General features: G+C 33.0%; 1 protein-coding gene across 15 annotated transcripts in view; it reads right to left on the bottom strand.

Moving 5' to 3' along the window:
* Nucleotides 1–13,567, bottom strand: part of LOC117176904 (carboxyl-terminal PDZ ligand of neuronal nitric oxide synthase protein-like) — a 62,258-nt gene that overhangs the window by 14,856 nt on the left and 33,835 nt on the right. For 5 of the 15 annotated variants that reach the window (XM_033367283.1, XM_033367286.1, XM_033367277.1 and 2 more), the window contains 7 exons: nt 12,995–13,103; nt 8,032–8,242; nt 7,470–7,594; nt 5,184–5,384; nt 4,915–5,100; nt 3,574–3,855; nt 303–1,392 (listed from right to left, as the gene is read on the bottom strand). In XM_033367283.1, the coding sequence (XP_033223174.1) occupies nt 880–1,392; nt 3,574–3,855; nt 4,915–5,100; nt 5,184–5,384; nt 7,470–7,594; nt 8,032–8,242; nt 12,995–13,103 (1,627 nt within the window). In that variant the 3' untranslated portion in view covers nt 303–879. Of the gene's footprint in view, nt 1–302; nt 1,396–3,573; nt 3,856–4,914; nt 5,101–5,183; nt 5,385–7,469; nt 7,595–8,031; nt 8,243–8,958; nt 10,923–12,994; nt 13,104–13,567 lie in introns of those variants that run through there. The other 10 variants (XM_033367281.1, XM_033367282.1, XM_033367284.1 and 7 more) reach the window with 8 other exon arrangements.

The following is a 13,567-nucleotide window of genomic DNA, read 5'->3' as shown; positions in this document are numbered from 1 at the left end:
CAATTTTCTAGTTGAATTCAAAAATGTTGTCTTTTTTGGCGTATCTCATTCCATTTACGAGAAACGTTCTATTAATTCCAATTTTAAGTATTAAAAAAAAAAAGTTAGATAGCTGAAGTCATCGAGACCCGTAGATTCCGAATTATTATGTTTTAGGCTGTTAACTATGAAATTAAAAAGAAATCTACTTCTAAATTTTAATTCGAAAGCTTAACAAAGGACCCTTGAGTGGCGGCTACTCTTTTGAGATAGCCTCTCTGCTTGTTATTTATGATCGTATTCTTATTTCAATTTCGGAAAGGATATTTTAAAGCCTTCAGACCATTTAAACGAGCTTCGTGGACCTTTAAAAATATCTACCTGAGTGCCTGCGGTTTTCTAAATTCTTTCAAATACTGAAAAATAATTCGCCAGGGTTATAGAGTTTTGTTTTTGAGAAATCTGTACCTTGTATTATCTTCTGATAAACAACAATACATAAAAGTATCCGAAAAATTTATAATAATTGGTAACATTGTGCGAAAATAAGTAAAAAAAATAATAGATTTATATGTTCATGACTTTTTTGAAATTCTGCTAACCTTGTAGATATTAATCAATTTGTTTCAAATTTTCAAAATGTTATTAAAAATAAAAAGCTATAAAATAAATAAAAAAGGTTTTGTTTTATGTTTCGAACGGATTTCTAAAGAGCACTCATTTTTCAACATAGAGAGAAGATTATTTTGGTGAAGTGAGTAAAAAAATCCTGGTTTCTTTATAACACTCCTAGTTCAATCGACACCCTTAAAACTTTCATTCAAAAATAAATGAATAAATAAAATTGCTAGGATTTTGTAAACGAAATATAATAATCTTTAGAATTCTTCACCCTCTAAATTATTTGGTAGTATGCCGAGCCCACGTGGTGCGTTTCACCTGACACATAAGATCATTTCTGGAAGGTAGTCTTGCACTAGTGGTTCTCGAAGGTGGAGGTCCTGGTGTTCTTAAGACACTCGCCAACTTTTTCTCTCTCTCCTTTGACTTTTGATTTTGTGCCTCATTTTCCTCTTGAATCGTCATATTATTCCTGGAACTCTGTACCTCTTTTTTTTGAGGAGGATTCTCGTTTCGTCTTCTCTGAGGAGGGGGGTCGAGTACAATAGGGGGTATTTCGTCATAAACTGTCCTGACTTTGCTTTTAACGTCTGCAGAAGGTTTTTGATTATCGGAAGGCAAGGTTTTCGTGTAATTTGCCTCCTGCATTGTATGATTCATTTCGGATCCAAGAGTAGTGTAATTCTCCATCTTCTGAGACATAACTGGAGATGAAGAAAAACTGTTCGCCTGGGAGACCCTCAACGACATAGATCCTGGCGAGAATTGGGATGAATTCTGAAAAGGGTTTAACTACTTTTATCAATCGGTAAAGCTTCTCTGTTACTATTTCACTGACTGAGTATTTGCTTTCTTCAGTAAATCACGAGGGGTTGATCACTCTTAAAATTGTGTGTACAAACCTTTGTGCAATTTTTAAATTCTTTAAAATCTTTGAAATAATTGTGAAGTCTGTTGAAATATTTATAAAATCTTTGTAATCTTTGTAAAATCATTTAAATCTTTCGAAATCCTTAAATCTGTCTGAAATATTTGATGTTTCCTGAAATCTTAGATATCTTTTGGAAGCTTTAGTATCTTTGTGAAAACTTTTGAAATCTTTTGGAGTCTTTTACATTTTTGCAAAATCATTTAAATCTTTGTGAAATCTTTTAAACATTTGAACATCTTCATGAAATCTTTTGAACACTTGAAAATCTTCATGAAAACTTATAAAAATTGGAAAATCTTTGTGAAATTTTTTAAATCATCTGGAATATTCATATATATTTTGAAATATTCTGAAATCTTTCGAAATATTTACATAGAATTATTTTGAAATCTTTGAAATCTTTTCACTTTTTCGTGAAATCTTTGAAATCTTCATGCAATTTTTATTAATCCTTTGGAATCCTTGGAAAATCTTTAGAAATCTTTCTAAGCTTTCTAAAATCTTTAAAATCTTCTAAAATCTTTGTGAAATCATTTAAGTCTTTTGATATGCGTGTGCAATCTTTAAAATATTTTTTAAAATTTTGAAATCTTTTGATATTTTTTGAAATCTTAGATATCTTTTAGAATATATGGAATCTTTTGAAATCTTTGAATTCTTTGTGAAATATTTAAAATCTTAATTAAATTATCTATAATCTTTCTAAATCTTCGAGAAATATTTAGAAATCTTTTAAATGTTTTGAAATTTTTCAAATCTTTAGGATATCTTTTAAAACATCTGAAATACTTGGAAATCTTGAGAAATCTTTGAAATACTTTTGAATTCTTTGATTAACTCTTTTTAACTATTTAATATTTGGATATTGGTGACATTATTGAAATATTTAAATTATTGAAATCTTTATTAAATCTTAAATCTCTTTTGGAATGTTTAACAACTTTGTTTTTTTATCTTTCTGAAATCTTTTTAAATCTTTGAGATATATCTTAAATCTTCTGAAATATTTCGAAATCTTTTGGAATCTTTGAAATGTGTGAAATCATTGAAATCTTCGTGCAATTTTTTTAACATTCGAAAATCTTCATCAATTTTCTTGTTTTGAAAATTTTATAACTTTTGTGAAATCTTTAGAAATATTTATAAAGTAATATTTTTAAATCTTTCAGAATATTTGAAATCTTGATTAAATCATTGAAATCGTTTGGGACCATTCATAAAATACGCCATACATTTTTCAAGAACTTTAAACACCCCCCACGCCCCCTCCTTTAAAGTATCACGTATTTTATGAAGGACCTCTTTGAACATTTTTAATTCTTTATTGTGAATTCCTGAAATTTTTTAAACTTTAAGAAGCTATTTTGAAGTCTTTGAAATCTTTGAAATCATGATGAAATATTTGGAAGCCTTCTAGAATCCTTGGGAAATCTTTTTAATCCACTGAATAATTTTAAAATATTTTTCAAATCTTTTGAAATTGTAGAAATATTTCGAAACCCTCAGAAATTTTTCGACATGTTTATAATTTTAAAAAATATTTTTAAATCTTAGAAACCTTTTGGAATCTTTGAAATCTTTATGAAATCTGCTGACATATTTGTAAAATCGTTGAATTCTTTGTGACATATTTGAAATAACAAATCTGCTGTCCAACGGAAAAACCTAGTAAGTGACTTTTGCCATAGAGGTTATTTTCTCATGCGTATCTATCGGAAAATAGTCTCTATGGAAAATGTCACTTACTAGGTTTTTCTGTTGGACAGCAGAAATGAAAATTAACGTAAAATAGAATACAAATTGGTTTACTTTTTAATAATACTGATGCTGAATTTACTCTTATACTACTCAAAAAAATTTAATTTACTATTTGTATGTTTTGCGCAAATCTTTGTACTAAGGTGAATACCGTTAATAAACTAGATAAAATCAAAAATGTTGAAATCTTTGGAATTCCTTTAAATATAATTGAAAGTGGAGTGGTCAGCCGCTCGGTAAATCACTAAACAAGCCAAATCTCAGTCAGTGAGTTCTCAACTTACCGAATGCCTGCTACTCTGCGGAATTAACAAACTGGGTCCCATCGCGTAGGGCGTGGGCGTCGTATAAGGAGACCTCTGGAGCTGATATGGACTAATGTTATGAAGCCTTTCAAGAAGCTGCGTCTGAAAGTGCAATTGGTCGGTGCAGTTGTTGGTTCCCTGAAGACCCATTGTATTCGAGTTGCCAGGATACAACATAGACTCAGTCGGATATGATTGGTAAGAGCAATACGGAAAGGACGGTGGATCCAGCTCCCAGGGTGAGTTCTGGCCTCCAGGGCGCTGAGGAAACATTACCATTCGTTTTTGGTAAGCCTAACACATCAGACGATGTATTGTCGATCTTCATCAACCACCGAAGGCTACCTTTTATAATGTACACTCTCTTTTTAGTTTCTTCGCATCCCTTCCCGTGTCAGTGCAGCAGGATGCGCCCGAGGCAATGCATCTTCAAAGTATCAGTACACATCGCTTTGGTATTACCCAGCCAACACACACAATTCAAACTTACAACATAAATTAGAAGCGGATTATTATTAGCCAACATTGATCAGATCAATCAGATTAATTTGTCTTAAAATATAGCCACATTCCTAACAGCACGCAGAATTGCATGCCAACATTGGAAACATTGTTGTACAATAATGCAGAAATCTTAGGCGACAATCTTGCATCAATGTTGTAATAACATTGATTCAATGTGTCGAAATAACATTTATTACTTTTGGTAAATTGCTAAGGAAGGCTTCCTCAATTTTAAAGGGTTAACTGCCTTAATCAACCTCTATTTTTAGAAGATCATCTCATCCCTTTTTCCATTCCAATATTATTTCGAAATATTGTATCAATGTCATTACAATATTCATGAAAGTTTGTCGCGCGTCACTGTCGCCATATTACAAAGCAATAATGATTGAGAGAGGACATTCATATATTACAGCAACATTGCCAATATTGCATGGCAATGTTGCTAAAATTTTCTTATTTTCAGACAGCAACATTGTGTGCTGCTGGGGATGTACATTAGACACATTAGTGCATGCGTCAGCCAAATCGAATTTGCAAATAATATATAAAAAATTTATGGAAATCCGGAAACGAAAAGACGCGATTGGATTTTCGTATTTTCCATTTTATTATAAATGGCATAAAAAAGGTAAAAAAGACAGTACAAAAAGTGTTACGTAGTATCAAAATGTACAAAAATGCATCGCTTCATTAATTGCGTTACTTAAATTAATTAAACTGTAAGGTAGGTATGTGCTATGCAGGAACAAGCAAGAGCAGAGGCGAAGTGGTCGGCTCTGGCGCGCAGCGTCAAGGTATGCGGTAGAGCGTTACCTGGCCAAGACCGGGCAAGTCAGGGATTGTGGGAGTCTGGGACGGCACGTTGGCCGAACCTGGCACATGCGACTGACCGGTCATGTGTCCAGAAGAAATACGTTCCTGTTCCCGTAGGTGACCTACCAAGGCACCTATGTGTTCCAGCAGTTCCTTGTTTTGGACAAGCAACTGATGAGTTCTCGTCTGGAAAAATACAATCAAGAGATACAACCTTGTCACTTGGTAGGCGAAGATTAAACATTTTTTTTTATTCAAGAATTAATTACTTGAGCCTCTATACGGGCAGCAGTTTCTGCTGCGAGCTGATCTTGCAAAAGACGCGCGTGCGCTACAGCAGCACGAGTTTGCTGATTCTGCTGATCTAATCGCTCTCGAAGAAGCTGGATTTCATGCTTTAGAGCTGTCAGTTCGCCACCTGCTAGCAATCCACCACAATCGGAACCTACAGTTCCCTGGAAAAGAAGAAACTTCAAATCACCTTTAGTAGTCCTCAAGAAAAGGCTATTCATTTTTTAGTACACTCATCTACCGATTCTGGACAACTCGATCTTCGACCGGCTTCACGCTTGATGGCGTCTGTTTCCCCCCTGAGCGTACCTTGATGGCCTATACGTATCAGAAGCTGTTAAAGTCGGGCTTCTCTGGGCGCTGCTGTACCATACTGTGCCAGTTTTAGATACTTTATATGCCGTCTTGAGTGTTGATATAAAAAAGACCTATCCGATTCTGGGCCGACCAGACCCGAGGCCAGCCCAGAATTGAAAGATGAGTGCACCTCAAAATTAATTTAATTTATTCGATCCTATTTCAAATATCTCAAGAGTATTTTCAATCTTAATGGATTTAGATCAATCCCTATTTTTAGGTAATTCATCATCGTATTTGAATCTTTGTATCTGTATCAACCTTAATATCGAAATGGAAATCCTGTTTTAAGGATTTTAACCAGGTATAATATAGATATATGAGTTTAGATTTAAGACTTTAGATTTTATGCAGTTTAGAAAAAAATCCTAATCTTAAATCGACCTTCAAATTGATGGCTTATTTTGTTCTAGCTAGAAGTTAGCTAGCTAAATGTAAATAGCTAGATATTATGAGCGTAATTCATTTATTAAATATATGTTTTATGTAAATTTAAATGCGTTTGAATTGCGATTATCCAAATAGAATTGTAGAAAATAAATTCAAAAACTAAATCAGCTATCAATCATGAAGATTGAATCAAAATTACAATTTTTCTCTAAAGCAAAAGAAAAAATACAAAATCTGAATTAACTAATCTTAACTTAACAATATTATTTACAGCGCAGATAGATTTCGCTTTTAAAAATTATTACGTTTGACAATTCGGCTATTTTTTCAATTTTATAAACAATGCTATAGATTATTTAATTTTGACTACTTCAAAATGAAAAAAATTTTTAAATAATTTGTAAAATCGAGAAGAATATGATGATTGTCAATTGTCGTATTTTTGTAAGAGATACTGACCATCACTTTAGAAATAAAGGCTTGTGTTAAAATTGTTTATTTGAATTTTTTCTTTTTTACTTTCGCTGTATATAAAAAGTTTGCAATTCTCATTCAATCCTAATCATCAAGGTTGGATTATATTCCTTGCAAGATCCTTTATAACTATTAGTAAAAAATTTGATAAAAATAAATAAATGCAATTTTTCACATTTTCTCTTATTCAAAATTTTTTCGAAGTTTTTCTAACATTTTAAAACTTTTTTAAACAAATTTTCAACTCAATAGCAGCAACTATATTTTATTTTATTAAAAATTAAATTTCAGGTCAATATTAAAATTTTAGGAAATATGGGCTTCGGCGGACAAAATTTCCCTCCATTTTCTCTGAACTGGATGACTTTTTTAAGTAAACTCTTCACACCTCAACTCAGCAAGTCCTAAATTTCCAAACTTTCATCTAAAACGAAAATTGGATTTTTAAACACCTTAAAAATAGCTAGAAATCAATTTGTATTCCTTAATAGGAAATTCAATTTTTAATCACAGTCAACAGTTGGAAAAACTTGCGACTTGAGCAAAACAAATCTAATGTCCATTTAAACATTCGATTATTGTGAACGCTTATGTCTCTACTCAAAAATCATCAAGTTGGCGTTTACGAGTAAGCCCTTTCGGAATGCCACCCTTCAAGTGTGTGATTCCTGAGAAAAGTTTTTTTTCACATAAAAATCAACCAAATAGGGCTTCACATACAATTGAAGCTAAACCACAAAAATCCCAACAAGTTTTATTAAATAAACGATTTGTTAGATGTCTCCTTTGAAATGCTCAGCAAATCACAATGGATATATTTTCGTTGATACTTTATATCATTATAAAGGCTTGACGAATTTTGAGGTTGACTGTGCGTAAAGTGCATCCTTAAATTGAAACATCAAAATTCACCTAGTAATATAAATAGGCATCTAGATTAATGTTCATAGGAAAATTTTCATAGATATTTTCAGTAGGATAGAAAATTTAGAAATTAGGAAGAGTTTTTTTCGTAATAAACGTATCCTCAAATAAAAATTTACCGATGGTGATTGTCCAACAGGTGAAGCAGAAGATGTTGTAACAGGCACTTCATGAGATCTCAGAAGACAAGGTACTGGGTTTTGTTCTGAAATCACGTCCTCTCCATCACCTAGAAGTGATATATCTGCAAAAGTAAAATATATTTGGAATTATTACTCGTTAATTATAAAGATTGATTTTAAATAGCTTTATCAAAGGGTGTCCTGATTTAATGATTGATTGGTATTTCAAAATGAGCCAAAAATATATAACTGGTGGAAGCAAAATATTGAAAAATCTCTGTTTCTTTCAAGAGTTTTAGAGCTGATATAATATTCCTAGACTCTTTCACAGCTTCCAGAATTTCCAAATAATGCACCAAAACTCTAGATACCCCCAAGATAGTTTTATCATTAAAGTAGTATAGATCAATAACTCTATTCGAATTAATGAATTAGGAATGAGGAGAAGATTAGAGAATTTGAAGTTGGTCAATGAGAGAATGAAATTTAATTAAACGATTAGTAATTAGAATGAAAGCTATTGGCTAGAATCCACTGAACAGTGCCATGTTCTAGTGACCTTTGTGAAGTGAAGTTGGGGATGGTTGAGGTTGATCGCTTTCGATCTCTTCTCGGTCTTCATAATCATCGTCTCGATGAAGATTTTCCGATTCTCTGCTACCTCTGTCGTTATCTCCTCTATCCTTTTCTTCGCCACCTGCATTTATACTGAGTTTATGGCACACCTCGAATGCTTGACCTACAGTCCTTACGACTCTCATCGCTTGACTCTGAAATAATTAAAAACAATTCAGTGATTAACTACTGACAATAAACTTATTCTAAATTTGCACAAAATGTACTTTTCAATAGTCACGAAACACAATTTTTTATTATATTTGCCTTTTTCATTTGCACAGTTTCTTGATCGATCTGGACTTTCTTTTAAAAACAATATTCAATTTAAATTTAATTAGAAAACCAATTGATATACTAATTAAGAATCTATCTTTCATTTCTAGATAAGGGTAAAACTTAAAAAGATATTCGTTAACGGACACGTCATTGCAAAAAAAAATGTCAGTCTTAAACTTTGCTTCTTTCTACGACAGATAATGAAGATTGACACTCGCAAAAGCTAGAACCGAATTAACTTCCCTAAATTCAACCATCAGATTTAAAAGCGTCGCTACTAGATACACAACAAAACTAAAAATATTTCTTGACAGAAATCTCTTCCCGCGTTATAATTCATAAAACAAAACAATATAATAAATAAAACTACTTTTTGAATTCTCCTTTCAATATGAAATTCGTAAGAAAAATTCCATTCGATTAAATAATTTAAAATATAAGATTCCTTTAAACTAAATGTTCTTTATACTGTATTCTATTCTTCGTCATTTAAAGCTAATAAATTAATTGATGTCAAGTTACAGTTCTAGTAAAATTCAAATAATCCTGAACTTAAAAAAAAGGCTAAACAGTTCAACATCTCAAAGTTCACCTCTAGTTCCGCCTTAAATGTTTCATCATCTTCTTCGAAAAGACTATCATTCAAGTTCGATTCCGTCGCGGGAGTGACACAATGTTCAATCAATGGAGGTTCCTTATTCTTTGCAAGAGGTTTCTTGAGCTTTAAATACCCAAAAAATTCTGGTTCCTTGAAAGAAAGTTTCTTTCTCGGTCTGACTGTACCTTCAACATCCACCGGACTTCCGGGACTCGAGTTTCCACTTCCATTCGCAGGAACATCAGCCAAAATACTGGCCTGCCTTGCCAAACCACCTCGCAGCATTATTAGATATAAAATTTCACTTTTAGATTTCACCTATTCCGCATCCTCAAATTATTTCTAAAACTATACCACTTTTTATCACGTTATCAAGTTAATATTTCCATCTTAGAATTGACATGAAGCAGCTGACAAGGTCAGAGGAGTGCGCAGTATGTCATGAGCAAGCCTGATTTCTCTGACCAGGTGCGCATTCTGACAAGCGGAATTCGCGCGCTACGTCAATTGTGTCAGTGTAGAATAGTTAAGATGAAGATTTCCACTCAACAATAGAATTATCTCTTAGTTAACTTCAATAGTTTAGATGGTTTTGGAAAAAAGAATGCTTCTGGTACTTGGAGATAAAAAAACATTATGAAAAGCTGTTTTTTATCTTTTGAGAAGTTTAGTTTCCCATCCTTTGATTAAAAACCAATCAATTCTTTAATCGATTCCAGAAGATGAAAACTTTTCTTAGAATGGCTGATGTTTTTTCACTACTCTTGATGCACTCTCTCAAACTCTTTCCAGAGTTTAGTTTCCCATACTTTGGTCAAAAATTAACATAGTCTTCTATAAATTGCATACAATCCTCATTTTCCTTCAGAGGATTGAGTCTTTCATCAGCTGATGGAAACTACTGAAGCTTCTTTCAAGCTTTCTTCACTGATCTTTATGATTCACTTTCACCAACCGAAAAGTTCTTCCTTTCCAATTGGATTATTTCCGGGATTCCTTTCTTGAAGGAAATAGAAGTTTGAGTGGACCGCTCTCATTCGTTGTAAATGATGTACTAGGTCTCGGAGTTTCTAAGCTTGGTAAGAGCTCGCCATCCTTTCATTTGGCTGGATTTTTCCTCGTGGTTTATTTATAAGCGCATTAATTTTCTGGGATTCGCTGTGCTCAATGGCATTTCGTGGAGGATCCACGCCGCGTGTGGTGAAGAAGCGGACGGCTGACTGGCTGGCATATTAGTGGAGCTGGCGGGTTAGATGGATAGGTGGGTGTATGAGATGTTGGCTTCTCGAACGGTTGTGGTACTTCCACAGTACGTCTGGGGTTTTCTCCTTCTTTCCAAGCAACCTATCATCTGCCAATTTTGACACTATTGTCGCAGACGTCACAGATAGAGTCCTCCGGGTTAAAAGTATGAATGAAAGTGGTCGTTTTATGAAAAAAAAAAAAAAATGAAATGAATTCGTGTGCACCCAGTATTTTTAGCAAGACCAGAACTGAAATAGAAACTTCAGACTTTTATGATGGAGTTAAGTTTTCAGACTCTCAAGTGATGATAACAATTGGGTTTCTTGTACCAGATGCAAAATGTAAACTTATGCGACCACTGGATTCTATTTTTAGAGTTAGTGGCTGATTGATTTACTCCTTCCGCGAGTTCTTTTTTATTCTGTGGATTGTACTGGGGACCACCAACCAAGTTTTATACAAAGAAAACTATCAAGAATAGAATGTCCTATCCTAGCAAAAGACAAGAAATTTTATTATAAAATCGAAATAATATCAACATAATAATTTTCGAAACCCAACTTAGAGATTTAAGTTTCTAAGACTATTTCATGAAGTACTGATTTTTTAAAACACATATTAAACTTTTCCTTAACATTAAAGTCTATTTGGAACAATTTCCGTAATCTTCTAAGAATATTTATCACGCACAACAATATTTATCGTGCACTTATTCAAATTCCGTTTTCACAAACAACAAAAGATTTGCGATATAAATAGGATTTCAAGTACAGAGATTCGTATAAATATAATCAGAAGACGCATTGTCAGTATTTGTAAGATCGTAGGATCTTTAGAAACTAACTTGAGACAACATGTTTCGTCAGAACAAAGACTAATAGGTTAGTTAGACAATCATGAAAAAATACTTCTTTTAATTCAAAAAGGATATTTAAATACTGACACAATCATTTCATAAAAAATATTTAATTTGAAGTACTCAAACTATTTATTTTCTAAAAGTTAAATTCCTAAATTATCTGTTGAAGAAAAATTCTATTATTAGTTCTTATAAGTTTCTTTAGCAAAAATAGTGAATGGTTTTCTTTAATGTTTTTGGTTGCTTGTTTACAAATTCTAGAAGAAATGCTAGCTATTCTACAACCTTCTTATTTCTTTTGTATGAAAAAATTGTTAAAATATCCTGAGCAACTGTGAACAAAAATTAAATTAAATTCTTTTCTCCACTAATTTAAGGAAAATCCAATTATGTGTCTACAATCCATATTAACAGAATATTTTATTTCGCCTGAAGGCGGATGTTACCTATTAGAAAAAACATGATACCTCATAATGATTCCTACTGTATTTAGTGTATTTTAGACAATAAAAACTATAAAATTATTGGAAAATACAACACTAAACGCAATTTTTAATAAGAAATAATATGTCATTCTATAAGAAAATTAACCACTTCGTCGATCGTTTTTGTGAAGAAAGGTCTAAAGTATCGATTTTGGGGTTTCGAAGCACAATAATACTTCAATCCCTGCTCTATCTGGTAACATTATCCTTGTGTTCCGGACATGACCGGAAGTGGGTAATTTTTATGCTTGAGAAACAATCAACACCAAGTGATACCTTTTCTTATGGAATGAAAAATACAGTCAAAATGGGATCTGAGACCTCTGGATTGGGGTCTTCCGCGAATTGACGCCGCGCAGCGGGTATGGGTGAGATTGGGGGGGACCCCGAATTGGATTCCACTGTAAGTCCCAAAACCGAGCTCCTATCCAGGTTTGACTCTAATCTTGAGACATCTTTTCGGACGTATATAAAAAAACTTGAAATTTTCTAAGACTGAACACTTCTACATCGATTTGCATCAAATTTTGTTTTCATCATTTATCCAAGCTTATTCGTTTTCAGTATGAAATTAAAAATAGAGGCTTTGGATTGCAGCAGCGTACCTGAATTCTCCTTTAAAAAATAAAGAAAGAAACTGGTAATCTCCTTCAAATAATGTAACAATTATTCCAAGAAATAAGATCTCAGACTACAACATTTGTTTTTGAAAGTCTGGGTAATCGCATGAAATAATGAAAAGGACAGAAGTAATTGTTTCCTGAAAATAGAGAAGTCGAGCGAAGGATGAAGAAAAACAAAAAATAAAATAAGAAAACAGCACATGTACTGGAAACGCGGCCACCACGTCATCTCAACCGCGTGTCGTGGGTGCGCGCGCGCATTAAGTATTTATTTTTGGAAGCACAATAACGTCAGTTGATAAAACGCCAGACGACGGCGTGCACCGCGAAATTATTGCGAACATATATAATGCACGTACGCACCTGTGCGCGTGTGTGAGAAGGCGTTAAGCCGGTCGCACACGATGCGCAGCGAAACCCCGCGGTTAGGGATGTACGTGAATAGAACGTTTCTGTGGAACACCACGAAACAATCCAGGCGGAACTAAAAAGCCGCCAGGGTTTTAAGTCCAGTAAGACCAAGTGCAGGACGCAGGTGCAAAAATGTATGTCAAAGGCAAAAAATTAGGTTCTTTCAATTTTGCGGTTTCCAAGATTATGTTGAGACAAAGAAGGGATCCTGTTACTCTTTTATTGTAGCAGGATGTACCTTTTCTCTCGCAGGTTCAAATCCCAAAAGGGACTAGAAAAGCATCCATTGGAAAGCTGTAAATACTAAAATTATTATTTATTTTATAGTTTCCGATGTTTTTGTATAGTTTAATTATTATGCATTAGGTTTCAAGGAATGAGAATTCAGTTACGGAAGATGAGCTTACCTTTTTACTAGATTTGAAGACATTACACTTAAAGGAATTACCGCTGCCATCACGGGCAATGTAGCTAAAAATTTTCAAGTCTTGGCTATCATGGGAGACGTAGAATATCCTGGAATCAAATATTTATGGCTAGAATAAATGCGGATTTTGAAATAGTTGATGATATTTCATAAGACTTTAGAGGAATGTTGTCGATCAGGTATTAAATTAAATGTTAAGATGGTATTCGCCAAGAATTTTTAGATTTATATGATTGACGAAGATTCCAATCATATATTTTGTAACAATAATTCAGTAAACTACTGCAATTAAGCAATAAGGCATTTTTTTCTTCAAAGTGATTTAATTTCATCCCTCACTTGCGAGTTTGGAATGTATTTATTAAATATATTAAGCAAAGGAATATAAAATCTTTTCATCAACTCATTGAAAATTAAAACTTTTAATTGGAAATTGAAGGCCTGCTGTTGTTGATGCTTTACTGTATACTGTTATGTTGATTTTTTTCGAAGTTTACACATAAAATTTAAAAGCTTCAATTTTATTTTTCAATTCTTTAAATATTTCAAATTT

The sequence above is a fragment of the Belonocnema kinseyi genome, chromosome 7, assembly GCF_010883055.1.
Source record: "Belonocnema kinseyi isolate 2016_QV_RU_SX_M_011 chromosome 7, B_treatae_v1, whole genome shotgun sequence".
NCBI classification, from domain to species: Eukaryota; Metazoa; Arthropoda; class Insecta; order Hymenoptera; family Cynipidae; genus Belonocnema; species Belonocnema kinseyi.
This window is presented reverse-complemented; position numbering and strand designations above follow the sequence as displayed.